This window comes from Dermacentor albipictus, chromosome 6 (assembly GCF_038994185.2).
Source record: "Dermacentor albipictus isolate Rhodes 1998 colony chromosome 6, USDA_Dalb.pri_finalv2, whole genome shotgun sequence".
Lineage (NCBI taxonomy): Eukaryota > Metazoa > Arthropoda > Arachnida > Ixodida > Ixodidae > Dermacentor > Dermacentor albipictus.
In genome coordinates, this window is record NC_091826.1 from 142,711,473 (window position 1) to 142,726,903 (window position 15,431).

General features: G+C 47.1%; 1 protein-coding gene across 12 annotated transcripts in view; it reads left to right on the plus strand.

Annotated features, from left to right (window-relative positions):
- The window catches only part of LOC139061392 (uncharacterized), a 59,961-nt gene that overhangs the window by 17,225 nt on the left and 27,305 nt on the right, over positions 1–15,431 (plus strand). For 5 of the 12 annotated variants that reach the window (XM_070541384.1, XM_070541383.1, XM_070541385.1 and 2 more), the window contains 3 exons: positions 3,730–3,813; positions 4,153–4,319; positions 15,087–15,357. In XM_070541384.1, the coding sequence (XP_070397485.1) occupies positions 3,811–3,813; positions 4,153–4,319; positions 15,087–15,357 (441 nt within the window). In that variant the 5' untranslated portion in view covers positions 3,730–3,810. Of the gene's footprint in view, positions 1–3,729; positions 3,814–3,889; positions 3,970–4,152; positions 4,320–15,086; positions 15,358–15,431 lie in introns of all 12 variants that reach the window. The other 7 variants (XM_070541390.1, XM_070541391.1, XM_070541387.1 and 4 more) reach the window with 4 other exon arrangements.

The following is a 15,431-nucleotide window of genomic DNA, read 5'->3' on the forward strand; positions in this document are numbered from 1 at the left end:
CATTTGTTCCCTAACCCAATCTGCTCTTTTCTTATCCCTTAACGTTACACCCATCATTCTTCTTTCCATAGCTCGTTGCATTGTCCTCAATTTCAGTAGAACTCTTTTCGTAAGTCTCCAGGTTTCTGCCCCTACGTGAGTACTGGTAAGACACAGCTGTTATACACTTTTCTCTTGAGGGATAATGGCAACCTTCTGTTCATGATCTGAGAATGCCTCTCAAACGCACCCTAACCCGTTCTTATTCTTCTGATTATTTCAGTCTCATGATATGGATCAGCGGTCACTACCTGCCCTAAGTAGATGTATTCCCTTACCACCTCCAGTGCCTCACTACCTATATCAATACAAATTTTCGTATAACTGTCTACTAATTTGCTATCGTAATCTATGCTTCACCTTTAAAGCTAAACTGTGACTTTCTTTATTTATCGCAACTTTAGTGCATTGGGAGTAAATTTTTGTTTTTCCCAAATCAGAGAAAGTTGTATTTTTGTATGAAAGAAAGGTGCGCTGTACTCTAAAGGACTTTTCTTTTTTTTTAGGTCATGGCAAATGCATTGCAATCAAGAGTGTTTTTTTTTTTGTGAGTTGCAGAAAACGGGTGCGTGTTACAATCAAGGGCGCATTGAAATTGAGTAAATATGGTACTGCCAGATTAGAGAAGAATCAACTCACAGCTGGACATGTTGGCTTGAATACACTACACTGGCTTGAGAAAATGTGACAGCAGAAAGCAGAGGTGTCGCCAAGTGGCGTGTGTATGAGGTGTCATACCAGACATTGCGTAAAGCAAACATATTCCCAAAGATGATGGTTCCAGAATGTGATGGCAGCATAGGCTATTGATAATGTGGTGTAGACTGTTGGCACTTATCTGAGAACAACACAGATGGATGAAGTAACCATGGCATCCATGGTTGAAGCAACCATGAAGCATCCATGGGTTGAAATCCCATGGATGAAGCAAAAGTTTCATGCACAAACCAGAGTATGATTATTGATGGGTACCAATTCTCCCTGCTTTCAGTTCTTATGCTACAAAGAAAACCCCTCTGAAGGAAAAAAAAAAAAAGCTGTGGTTACGGAAAACTTGTTGCGGTATAAAAACAAACCATGAACGTACCACTCTTCCAGGCAGTTATACCCTTTTAGGTAACCACAAAGCCAATAGATCACAGTGCAACTGAGGGACCTTAGAACAGCACTTGGGCTACATTCAGTTCTGGTCAATTTTTGCACAAGGATGAAGTTTTCTTCAATTGCAGAGCTTCCTTACATGGAAGTGCAAATGGGTTTTCTTTTTGTTCTTGCGGTACATTGTAGTGCAGGCAAGTGTAGCCAATATTATAACTGTATTACCTTTCTTATTGCCTGCCACCTTGTATGTGTTGCAAACAACCTCAGTTGTTTGCAACACATGTTGCACCTAATTGCTCGACCTAACTGACTCAGTTGTTTTTGTGCCATAAAGCCCGCATAAACAATCACCTGTTTCTTGCGAGTGTAGTTGATATTGGGACTAAAGCGTGCTGGTGCTATGTCAAAGATAATGTGCACTGCAAAGTCCAAGTTATGTGGATGATACAGCATTTTTATGCTGCCTCCTGCATCCCATTGATCCAGAGTCTGGGTACACCAAGTTGTGTGGAAAGCTTGCTGATGAGTGCCATTGGGTGTGACACTAAGAAGATAAGTATGGTGCTGCAGGTAGTTCAACTACCACCAGGAGAGTACGCATTTGGGCTGGTTGGTTCATGATTACGAGCAATAAAAACAACGCTAAATGACAGGATGAGTGAAGGGACACAGACAACGGTGCTGACTAACAACCAAAGTGTCTTTATTCTTTCAGCCAGCATATATATGCTCCGCCGCTATCTCAAACCACAGAATCAACAGAATTGGGCATGCGCAGGGGGGATTGCAATTAATGCGATAGGAAGGCAATCTCCTTCAGAAGGAGAGAAATAGAGGGAAGGCTTACACATGCTTTGCCACTAACATGAATGTGGAAAGCTTCGGAAATAAGGTGTGTGCGGTCATCGCGTTATTTTGACAGGTAGGTCACATCTTTGAAAGACGGCTTGCAGCTGCATTCATTGCAATGCAGTGATAACCGACTATCTTTTGCTTGTTTTTTAATTTTGTTTGAGTGCTCGTGCATGCGGTCATTGATGCACCGTCCCGTTTGGCCGATATAAAAACGCTTGCATGAAAGGGGAATCTTATACACCACACAGTCACAACAGTCACCAACAAACCTCTGTCTATGCTGCTTTTTACAACTTGTTGTTTTTAGTTCCACATTAATGTTAGCGGTGAAGCATGTGTAAGCCTTCCCTCTATTTCTCTACTTCGGAAGGAGATTGCCTTCCTATCGCATTAATTGCAATCCCCCTTGCGCATGCCCAATTCTGTTGGTTCTGTGGTTTGAGATAGCGGCGGAGCATATATATGCTGACTGAAAGACACTTTGGTTGTTAGTCAGTGCTGTTGTCTGTGTCCCTTCACTCGTCCTGTCGTTTCGCGTGGTTTTTTATTGCTCGTTACCACCAGGAGTTATGGGCCGTGCATAGTATTTTTGTACAATTTGGTATCACTTCATTAGTAAATCATGTTATGCTTTCTTTTATTGCCCTCTTTGTTATGTACTAGCATCGCAACATATCTTTGCAGCTGTTAGCTGTTTAGTTTCCACAATGAATTAATTTGATCACAAGGTCTTGAGCACTTTAAAAAGGCATTTGAGAAAAACAGTAAACCAAGTTGAGACTGACAATGCGTACTTGCAAAACTGTATAACTGCTTTATTTATGGCATTAGGTTGGCTATTAAAAGTGAAAGCAAAAATCTGTTTCTGAATTTGGCGCTGGAACTGCAGTGCTGTTATGTCAGTATGTCACGGATTTCAAAGTATTTGCTTGTATTTGGGTTATTGTGGCTTTGTAAAGTCAGTGAAACTTTCCAGGTGCAGTCATTGGCCCATTTAGAACATAATGTAGTCCATCTCTGCCGATAACACATTAACTAGGTCTGAGCAGATGTTGCTAGTATCCATGGTGTCATGGCAAGCTGGTACGTGAACTTCAAGGCGGTCTCGCTGCCGGTTTTTTGTTTTTGCATCTTTTCTGGCTCACGAAATGTCTTGTAGTAAGAGTGGCTTTTTTGTTATTGTGGAAGAGTAATTTACCAATACAACTGAAATAATCTTTCTCTTTAGTGGCCCTTTAATATGTCTCAACATTTTGTAGTATGTGTGCCACTACATTTAAATGAATATTTAATGTTGCACAAATTCTGGGTAAAAAGTCTTGTCGTCATAAAGAATTGTTTTTATTTTCAGTAACTGTACATTGTAAATGGGAGAACTGGTGCAAAGGAACAGCGCTTAAGAACTGGACAAGGGAGGTGCAGTGTTTGTCGTTTCTGTTTTTAAGTGCTGTTCCTTCGCAAAGGCATGCACCAACCGACCCAGGACAGATGGCGAAATTGAATTGAGAAATGAGGCTAACCACTATCAGAAAATTAATTCCCAATGAAAAAAAAATATCCAGATGGTTACTCAAAGTCAGAAAGACATGGCTTCGTGTAGCGTGCATCATTCACAGATGAATGAGAAAAAAAAGCTAGGATGAATAGAGACAGCCTTTTGTTATGCCGATCCTCTTTTCCATTTGAGGCCGTTTGCGCATTTCTTGAGGAATAAGCTTTGTATGGCCATTGCAGACCATTTCAAGGCTTGGTTCGTGGTAGCTTGTCAGTACCGGCCACCTGCTCTTCATACCCTCTACACTACACAGCTGTCACATGGTGAGGGCCTATTTCTCACGAGCCTATGCTTTATATTTCTTATTCTTCAGAATTGCCGTGTCACATTCCCTCAAAGTAAACATTTTTCCTTCCATGCCATCATCTTATAATAGCTGAGCAGCTACAGTCATACTGTGCGACAAGACTGAACACAAGGTGAGAAAGAAAACAGACAAGCACTTACTTGATACTGAAATCATTGATACAATGTAAATGGCTGCGCTCACCCTTTCCTGTCTTGTCACACAGTTTGTGTCATTGTATCCGCACCAGCTCGCCCGAACGTCAGTCTTGTGAGCCAGACTGACACGGTGCACTGATGTTGCCCTGCCTGCGCAGGCACGCTGTCGGCACCAGGCTTTCCAGCAACAAGGGCAGCAGCACGCCACCAGCCCACCATCGGTGCAGCACTTTGGTCCCAGCGTGCCTGAAAAGCTCGGAGCACACATGCTTGTGTCATGCACTGCTTCACCGGGAGCTCTCAATTTCCTCCTGTGTGATCTGAGGTTGTTACACAAGCCTTAGTCTGAGCTGTTCAGCAAACTCTGCACTCATGTAGACATTTTTATTCTTTACACCATGACATTGTAACATGAGCAGTCACAGGAAACTGTGTGATGTATTTTTGTACTGATAAAGGTCAAGTCAAGCGCACTTACAATTTATCTTGGTTATAACAAATGCTCGGTACTTATGAACCAAGATAGCATGGCAGTCATAATTTTAATGTGACTTATGGCTGTGCTTCTCGGACAGAACGGACGTGTGGCTCCTTTAGAGAGAATGTGGAAGTATGTCTCGGTCATCAGGTTGTTTAGCAAGCTAGTAAAAGTGTTTCCAGGGTTTCTAATGATGCTTCAGTTTTGCCCTCACTGGCAGGGCAGAATCGCGTTATTGTGGATATGTTTAGCTTTAAAAGTTTTTCCAGTATAGCCTGTTGATTACCAGTGTAATTCTATTAGTTTTTAACGCGATAGCGTTAAGGAGCTCGTGTCGCAGAAAAGCCGGTGTCGTCGGCGTCGGGTGTCGGCGTCGGCGGCGTTGACCGTGAGCGATAAATCACGGCAGGCTCTTCATAAATAAAAAGCAACTTCCAAGATTGGCCCGGTGGGAATCGAACCCGGGTCTCCGGAGTGTGAGACAGAGACGCTACCACTCAGCCACGAGTTCGATGCTTCCAAGCGGTGCAAACGCGCCTCTAGTGAATGCGGTGTTGCCTTCGAAACCAGCCGTGGAAAGTTATACTGCGGTGTATATCGGTAATTATGAACATGTAACGTACAGAAGTCACAATTACACGAGTTGCGAAGTGCGTTTCCGCTGCATTTCTTTTGCGCTTTCCGCACACGCAGAGCCATCTTGCGGCAAACACAGAAGACCCCCTCCTCTCAATGTACGGCGCTGCCCCGACAGGAGGCGCGCCGCGCGCGCATTGGGACCGCTGCCAGGCGCGTCGCGGGACTCCCTCTCCCCTGACGACGCTTCGCCGTGCTTCCGGTTTAGATTACTATCTATCTCTCTGCCCGTGCCGATTACGACGGCTGGCGTAGATCGTTTTCTCTCCGAGACACCGAGTTCTTTGGTTCGTTTCGTTCGCTCAGGCGCACGTTTCGTTGTCGCGCCGAACGCTGCGTTGCTCGACGTTCACCGCGTGATAGGTGGGCGCTAAGTCCGATGCGGGGCGCATCGTAAGTGATTGCTGTGCCGTAGCGCATTGTCTTATACCCCTTGGCGGGTCGACGGGAACGCTGTCGCGTCCCACTCTTGAAGGCGAAGCTTAAGCGTCCTCCAATTTTTTGTTCTTCATACGTGATTCTTGATTCTCAATTAGGTCTTTCTGGTGCAGCGTTTCTATAAGGTTTGCGTGTGTTATGTCTGGTCGGATGGTTCTAGGCAAAATGCAATTGCAACATGTAAGCGAACTTGAAACAAGTGTAAGGTGCATATTACTCTTTGGGAAAGCACGTGTAAGTGCAGTAAATCATTCTGGTAAACTGGAGTACTATGTACAGAGGAGTGCACATTAATATCTGTACAGTTGGCTCCCAGAAATGGGAGGAAGCCACCATATTTCTATATAATGCACCAAGCAAATCTCTGTGTCCAGTTTCATGCATACCAGAATATCTGCAGAAAATTTAAACCATGCTGCTTTTCCATATAGCTTGTATGGATTATACTTATCCACACTGTTGTACCCACTTCACTTTACTGGACAGTTAGGGTTAGTGTGCAGCTATATGCTTCCGTTCTTCTTTTCCTGTTTGGTACACTGCATCAAAGGATAGCAAAGACATTCTCATTAATGTTAACCTTTGGAAAAACACACGGCTTGAACACTCTATGCGCAATTTTTTACTATGCACGTCATGCTGCTATAGTTCAATAATCCCTTTGTGCTTTATCGCAAGAATTTCAAGACAATTATTTTCTCTGGTAGTGGCCGCAAAATCTTCCAATAAATCACTTGTGGTGCCACCATTTCGGACCACTGTCGTCCCTGCACAGGGACGACAGTGGTGTGTGTTTCATGGCAGGGATGATAGCCACAGTGCACAGGCATGCATTTTGGATGCGCTGCTCCATGCCACCTGGGGCGCGATTTGTTCTGTTCAGAGGTGCAAAGCGAGAGGCCCACTGGAGGCGTGCACCAACTGTCGCAAGCACCATAATGTTGTACATGTGGCATGGTGAAAAGATCCTTGTGACTACCTTCTTCTAGCCACCTGTGCCTGGCATATATGTCTCTGAGGAATGCCCTGAGGATGAAGTGGGAGTCATTTTAGAGGGCTAATGCAGTCCTTAGGTGAGGGAAGATGTATTCCAATGCAAGAGCAGGGTGGTGTGCGCAAGTTGGCATTGTCAGAGTAAGGACAGCTGATTTTCAGTGTGCTTGTCGAAGTTAACATTTTTTTATCAATTTTTAACGTGCCCAAGAACAGCTTTACGCCTTAATATTGGTGCACTTGTGTTACATGAAGAAGATAAAACTGAAAAACGAAACAGAATATTGCCACGTGCGTTTATTTTGGCTTGTAGCAGCTTGACGCGTTTCGATCATGGATGCGAAACGTATAAATACGGGACCACCGCTTGCGCTGGTCTCAGTCCGAGGAACACCCCTGACGCGCTTGCTGCTTTCGCCATCACCGTGTTGTTCGCTTGATTTAGGGCACAAGCTCGCCCATTAAACTCTCTTTACGTCTAACACCAACGCAGTGTCCCTTTCTGTCTGCCTGCATGCCAGGTAGCTCACCGTCACCTATGTGACATTTTGGTGGAGGTGCTTATGCTCCGGACACCCCCTCAAAGCCGGGGCACCAGCCCAACTGCATCTGGAGCTGGCGACGCGGAAGACAGCTCCAGAGAAGACAAGAAGGAAGAAACCCGAAGCAGCCGCCGACTACAAGGACTGCCGGCGGAATTGGGACCACTACCTGCCCCTGGTCGCCGTGTGAACCACCGCTCGACGTCACCAGTGCAAGCCGCCACTACAGCTGCGCCGCTCATCGTCCAGCAGCCACGAGTACCTCCGCTTTTTAGCGGCTCCACTTGCGAAGATGTACAAGATTGGCTGGAACGTTACGAACGAGTTGCAACCTTCAACAAGTGGTCTGACAAAGACAAACTTCGGAACGTCTTCTCCTCTCTCGAAGGCTCTGCTAGAACATGGTACGAGAATCAGGAGCTGTCCCTGACAACGTGGGAGGCTTTCAAGAGGCACTTATCTGTAACTTTCACAAGCATTCTGCGCAAAGAACGAGCTGAGGCCTTGCTTCAAACTCGCCAGCAGCATCCAAACGAGTCCGTAACCGTCTTTGCGGAAGAAATGCAAAAGCTCTTCCGCCACGGGGACGCCAACATGACTGAAGACAAGAAGCTTCAGTACCTTATGAGGGCCGTCAAGGAGCAACTTTTCGTCGCTCTCATTCGCAACCCGTCGAGGACCGTCGCCGAATGGATTAACGAAGCGGCTACTATCGAGAAGACGCTCGAGCTTCGCGCAAAACAATATGACCGCAACTTACGTGCTCCTCCGTCAGACTGCGACGACTCCTGAAGTACCTCCGCAGTGCCCCTTCGAGATACCATCCGTGCCATCATGCGCGACGAGCTGCGCAAGTTGCTACTGGGTGTGCAACCGCAAATATCCTCGCTCGCCGATGTTGTAAGGGACGAGGTACAACAAGCGCTGGGCACAATCGATCCTGCCGAAATGGCGCCAACTATATTGCCACCTTGCCAGGAGCCACGCGTTTCAACTTACGCCGCTGCTCTGCAAAGCCAAGCGAGGCCAACCAGCTGGTGACGGGAAATGTACCCGCCACCACAATGCAGCCAAGCCTACCTGCCACCGCCGCATCCACAGCAGGCCGTCTGCTCAAACATGTTTTGGCAAACCACCACGAGAAAGACTGACATCTGGAGAACCCCAGATTGACGACTGCTTTGTTTTCACTGTGGTGAAGCTGGCCACCTCCTACAAGAATGCCCCTACCGTCAGATGGGCCTCCGCGGGTACAACATCGACGCCCCACGACCTCTGCCTGGCCAACGGCCTCGAGAAATTGAAGCCTATCTTCGAGCAACTGAAGATGCCGCCCCACGTCGCTTCAGGTCCCCATCACCCTACCTACGGCGTTCGTCTTCGCCGTACCAAGGGTACGCAAGGGAGAGGTCACAGAGCCCTCGTAGGGGAAACTAAAGCCAGCGACGTCAGGAGGTGACGCCGCTCTCGAGCGAAGACCTAAAAACCCTCCTACAACCACGACGAATTCCAACGCCTTGACGCATTCCAACAACACGACGCAACCGCGGCCCAACACCACAAATACTATGGTGCGGCTGAAGGCCACAACAGCCCCTTGCCACGAGACTTCCACCCGTTGCAGCCGCGACCGTGCGAAGCAACAGACCATACAGTCGGTGACCGACCGACATCGAACGCGAACACCAAGTGCCGACTTACAAGTTACCCTAGATGGACATCCAGTGGTTGCACTCATCGACACCGGGGTCGACTACTTCGTCGTTAGTGGACGATTTTTATCACAACTCAAGAAAGTCGAAATCGCATGGGAAGGTCCTCAAATATGCACAGCAGGAAGCCACCTCATAACCCCGACCGGACGATGCACTGCGCGAGTGGCTTTTCACGGTCACACCTACCCTGTGAACTTCATCATCCTACAGCACTGCTCTCGCGACGTAATCCTCGTGATGGACTTCCTGAACGAAAATGGTGCGGTGATCAACCTGCAGATGAAAACCATAACACTGATGACAAAATGGTCAGAAAGAATGCAAAGCAATCATTAACATCGCACCGCGTTCGCCATCCTTGACGATCAAGTGAGCCTCCCGCCAAATGCTGGCGTCATGGCACTCGTCGAAACAGACGTGTTCTCAAGCAGCAATGCGATTGTCGAAGCAAACTTGCAGCTGCTTCTGGATTGCCAAATTTGCAACGCATGCGGTGTCGTCCATCTCTGTAAAGGCAGAGCGGCTGTGCTAATAACCAATTTCAGCACGGAACACAAGCACCTCAACAGGGGTACGACGGTTGCTTTCTTGGAAGAGTTCGCTGAAATAAGCGACATTAGCGCTCTCCGAGTTGTCCCATGAGGCGTCGCCGATGGTGACTGATGAGGTGAACTTCGACATTAACCCCGCCCTGCCTCAACAAAAGAAAAGCTGCGTCGCCTTCTTCTGCGATATTCCGAATGTTTTTCAAGGTCATCGAGGATCCGGCATCGCATTACAACCGATGAATCGACTCGTCCCGTCCGCCGAATTCCCTACCGCGTTTCAGCGTGAGAACGTTTAACAATCAAGACACAAGTTGAAGAAATGCTTCGCGACGACGTCATTCAGCCGTCCAAGAGCCCGTGGTGTTCACCCGTGCTACTTGTAAAGAAGAAAGATGGTACCCTACAATTTTGCGTCGATTATAGGCGTCTCAACAGCATCACGAAAAAAGACGTCTACCCGCTTCCGAGAATCGACGACATGTTAGATCGACTGTGCGGTGCCAAGTATTTTTCGTCGATGGACCTCCGGAGCGGCTACTGGCAGATTGAGATCAACGAGAGGGACCGTGAGAAGACTGCTTTCGTCACGCCGGACGGTCTTTATGAATTTAAAGTCATGCCATTCGGACTATGCTCAGCCCCGGCGACATTTCAGTGTGTCATGGACACCGTGCTGTCTGGGCTGAAATGGCAGATATGCCTCGTATATCTCGATGACGTAGTCATTTTCGCATCCACCTTCGACGAGCACCTTAATAGGCTGGAGACCGTGCTAGAGGCAATTAGGGTGTCGGGACTCACTCTGAAACCAGAGAAATGTCGTTTCGCCTACAAAGAGCTCCTGTTCCTCAGTCACATAGTTAATCGCGAAGGTGTGCGTCCGGACCCCAAAAAGACGGCAGCCATCGAAAGTTTCCCAATACCCAGTGAAAAGAAAGTCGTCCATAGATTTTTGGGGCTCTGTGCGTATTACAGGCGTTGTCCGAGATTTCTCTCTAATCGCAGAGCCTCTCACTCGCCTTACGAAAGCCGACGCGCAGCACACATGAAAGAAGCCCCAAGAAGACACTTTTCACGAACTTCAAAGACGCTTCCAGTCACCGCCAGTACTCGGCCATGTGGACGAGAGCGCTGACACCGAGATCCACACGGATGCAAGCAGCATAGGAGTCGGTGCTGTGTTGATTCAAAAGAAGAACGGCCTGGAGCGAGCCATCGCCTACGCGAGCAAATCCCTGTCGAAAGCCGAATTGAACTATTCAACGACCAAAAAGGAATGCCTCGCTGTCGTTCGGCCAGTCACAAAATTTCGGCCGTATCATTACGGGAAGCACTTCAAGGTCGTCAGTGACCACTACGCTCTGTGCTGGCTCGCTAACCTGAAAGACCCGTCAGGTTGCCTCGCTCGTTGGAGCCTGCGACTGTACAGGAGTTCGACGTCACCGTCATGTATAAGTCAGGCCGAAAGCACACAGACGCCGACTGCCTTTCGAGAGCCCCTGTTGAATCCGCCCCGCCCTGTGACGATGACGACGATGCCTTCCTTGGGCCCATAAGCTCTAACACCTTCGCACAAGATCAACATGCCGATCCTGATCTACGCTGTGTGGTTCAATATCTCGAAGGGAAGACTGATTCAGTGCCAAAGGCATTCAGACGCGCGCTTTCATCGCTGTGCCTGAGCGACAATGTGCTTGTGAAAAAGAACTTCACGCCGTACAAAGCGGCATATCTACTTGTCGTGCCATTCAAGCGAAGGCAAGAGATTTTAGAAGCGTCTCTCAATGAGCTGAGAGCAGGGCATCTGAGATTCACTCGAACTCTCAGAAGAATTAAAAAGTACTACTGGCCGGGCCTGAACGCAGACGTCGCACGCTACGTGAAAACCTGCCGAGATTGCCAACGTCGGAAAACACCGCCTACAAGGCCAGCCGGCCTCCTGCAACCAATCGAGCCACCATGGAAACAATTCCAGCAGATAGGCATGGATCTGCTTGGCCCCTTCCCGACGTCTACTTGCGGGAACAGGTGGATAGTGGTAGCAACGGACTATCTGACGCGCTATGCTGGGACAGCAGCGTTAGCGTCGGGAAATGCAATCGAGGTCACCAGATTCTTCATAAAGAACATCGTTCTCCGTCATTGTGCACCCGAGGTCCTTATTACGGACAGAGGTACGGCATTCACAGCTGAACTTATGCAACAGATTCTGCACTTGAGCCACACGAGCCATCGGTGCACTACAGCGTACCACCCGCAGACAAACGGCCTTACGGAGCGTTTAAATAAAACCCTCGCCAACATGCTCACCATGTATGTCGATGTCGGGCACAAGACTTAGGACGAAGTCCTTCCGTACGTGACTTTCGCCTACAACACCGCGCCACAGGAGACAACGCAGATGACGCCATTCGAGTTTATCTTCGGTCGCCAAGTCGCCACGATGCTTGATGCGATGTTGCCTCACGTTGAAGACGACAACATCCATGCAGACGTTGCCGGCTTCCTTCAACGTTCCGAGGAAGCTCGCCAGCTAGCCTGAATGCGTATTAAAGAGCAGCGAAATGTTGACGCCCGACTCTACAACCTAGGACGACGAGACCAAGATTACGCACTTGGTGACCGCGTTATAGTGTGGACACCGATTCGTCGCCGCAGGCTTAGTAAGAAGCTCCTGCGCCATTACTTCAGGCCCTACAAGATAACTCAACGACTTGGACCGCTGGTCTACGAGGTTGTGCCTGATGGAGTGACGCAGTCACAGCGATGTCGCGTGCAACCTGAGATGGTGCACGTTGCGCGCCTCAAAAAGTTTTTAGAGCGTTAGCGGACTAACAGACATTCTTTTTTGTCTCGTTTTCCATTGTTGATTGTATGCTTACAAGTTTCTTGTTTTCGTTAGCATCGAGGCGATGCTTTTTTTACCCTGAGGGGGCGGGAGGTAATGCCATGTGCGTTTATTTCAGCTTGTAGCGACACGAGCTACGCAGCTCGCATCGCTGCGACGCGACCAGCGTCACTGCGACGCAAGCGACGTCGCTTGACACGTTTCGATCATGGACGCTAAACATATAAATACGGGACCACCGCTTGCGCTGGTCTCGGTCCGACGAACGCCCCAGACGCGCTTGCTGCTTTCGCCGTCACCACGTTGTTCGCTTGATTTAGGGCACAAGTTCGCCCATTAAACTCTCTTTACGTCTAACGCCGACGCAGTGTCCCTTTCTGTCTGCCTGCGTGCCAGGTAGCTCACCGTCACCTACGTGACAATATCTTAAACAATGGTAGTACAAAGTGCAACAAAACATTGAATTTTTTCTGTTGGCAAGTGTACGTTTATTCAGCCATTGAATTATTCAGAGACAGAAGTCAGATAATGGGCAAATAGTGGAAATGAATATATAGAGATCAACATGTCCTTTAAGTTGGTGTACGTAAAGACACTTGTGGTGAAAAAAAGAAAAATGGCAGCCTGCGGTTTTTTTACAAATTTTGCACTCTCTAATATATTGTTTTGTCAAACAGTTTACACCATGTTTTTCTGAGGCATGCTTTCTAAAAGGGAAGCATACAGTCTTACTTTCAATCGTCTTTCACGCAGTCTGTAGTGTCTCACATAGAATCAAATGGTGCTAATGGACCATATTGTGTCATTGTACTGTTACCGCTGTTCAAGCTTAAAATTGCCCTGCAAAGCATTGAACTAGCCAAAAATAAATAGTTTCATATAATGTATTCATGCTCTGTTTTCAATAATGTAAGCACGAGACAAGGAAGTTGTTCACTTTTTCTACCAACTGTGTTTCACAGCTTTTTTCATTGTGTTCACCTTAGCTGCCGATCACGAGACAACTTGTCATGACATAGGTTGCACTAACTTGTAGTTTTCACACGTGAATAATAATACACATTGTCTTTTTAAAATTATTTTCAGTAAGAGCAGTCAAGCTTATAGGCATTCTTGTTATCAACGTCTTTAGACAAGAATAAAAAAAAAGCCCAGTACCGGTTAAAAAAATTACTTCTCATCAATTATTTCGATATTTCTCAGGGCGCTTAAGGGGTTCAATGTGCAGTGTCCTTGGCACATTGTGTGTTTGCTTCATACATTCATGAGTATTGACTTCTGTTGCTTGGATTAGAATTCTTTGGATTTGGCTGAGGGATTAACTTTATTTTCCCCAGTTATTCCTCTTTCCTTCTGCAACAGTAGTGATGCCCATTGTTGCGTGTACATGTGCTTTTGTGTGTTGATTGTTACCATGTGAGTTCCTCGATGGCTGGAGAGTTTTTCTGCTATCTGTGATTGTACTGTGTGCATCTGCCTCCTTGTGATTCTCCTATTGCTTGAAACTTTCTTTTTGGCAAGCTTATCGCCGTACATTTCTGAATGAAGCTCTCAGGTTGTGCTTGGATTTTAGACTTGTTTTATGTCTGCGCCACAAATTTCCTATTTAACAATGTATGTCACGGTCATAGTGGTTGCATGTATTGTTTTGTAGCGTCCTTTTTTTATTGATTTTAGATGAACACTACATGAGATGACATCAAAGATAGCAATGAATTTTTCCTGAAGTGCTTAGATATGTTTGCTTAAAACAATCTCTTTACATTTCACCCTGAAAAATGTGCTCCATTCTTTAATATATGGTGTGACCCGTTGCAGTGAAAAAGGTAAATAAATATTGCAGGGATTCCCGATATCAAAAAAGTTGTCTTTGAAAATTATGGTAGTAGATGAAAGAGTTTCATTTTGTTTATGCATTTCATCGTAATAGTTTCAACAATTCTTGCCTATTGCATGATTTTCCAGAGGTCAGTGTGTTCAGCTTTGACTGCGCTTCAGTGTTTTTTCACTGCACCTATAGAATTGTTGATATTAGCATTTCAGTGATGTGTTAGGATTTCAGCGTAGTGTCTGTGTGCTCCTTCCTAACCTCTCCTGTCTTCTAGCACTGGTTTTCTGTTATCATGAACCAACTGGCCTGCTAGTCAATTCTTGCCAGGGTTTCGGTTGGTTTAGGAGGACAGCAGTAAGGATTAAAGGGTGAACTCGTGTAACTGATATTAAGGCCTTAAGTGGCTCGTCGCGATGGCTCACACCTGAAAAAAGTGCCGTCTAGTCCGGTGAAGCAAAAAATATCATCATCGGGAATGGCTCATGCCCCTGCTGAACATGAATGAACAAAAAAAAAAAGAAAGAGCGAAGGAACAATAGAAAGAAAGAGAGAACTTCTAGGTAGTGCATTAGATGCTCGCATGTGTTGTTGAGGAGGTCGACCTACTGCACCATATGTTTACTTCACACTGTGGCTCGTTGTGCCTTGCTAGAAGTCTGACCCCTCCGATCGTCTAACTTAATGCCATGCCTTCACATGTTACAGGAGTGTAACATGCTGCTGAACTTTATTATAGTTGAGATTAAAAGGGAGGGCTGGAACCGGGCAGATCACCTAATCTGTTGAGCGCATAACCTGTGTAAGAGGATGGATGCTGAAGAAAAGGAAAGTGGCAGAAGGTTGGCTGATGAGTCGCGTAAAGTTTCAAGATAAGGCCTGGAGTCAGCTGACACAAGTCACAAGTATCTGGAGATCACTAGCAGAGGCTTTCTTCTTTCAGTGGGTGCTAAAATAAGCTGACAGTGATTAGTTATAATGGTGATCATGGTGGCAGGTCTCATCGGTGACTTGGGTGGCACTTTCATGTTTTGCCAATGCGTGTACCTCTCTCCCTTGCTTGCAGGTGTGGTTCACGTTGGCGATCAATCCTCAAGCCGAGGAGCCTTGGCAGCACCACTTCCGCTGAATGTGCAGCGCTATCAGTGCAATATCTGCAGCTACTCAACTATTTACAAGCAAGCACTGAATCGTCACCAGCGTGTCCACACGGGCGAGCGGCCATATCAGTGCGAGTTATGCCCGAGGACGTTTGCACAGAAGTGCAACATGAAGTTGCACCTGCGGCGGCACGGTGCCTGTCCCTACCGGTGCCGGTTCTGCAACCGAATTTTCAGGTATGGTGAGCAGCTCCACGAGCACCTGCAACAGGAGCATGCAGCCAGCTTTTAAGTGCTGCTCGGATGGCTTC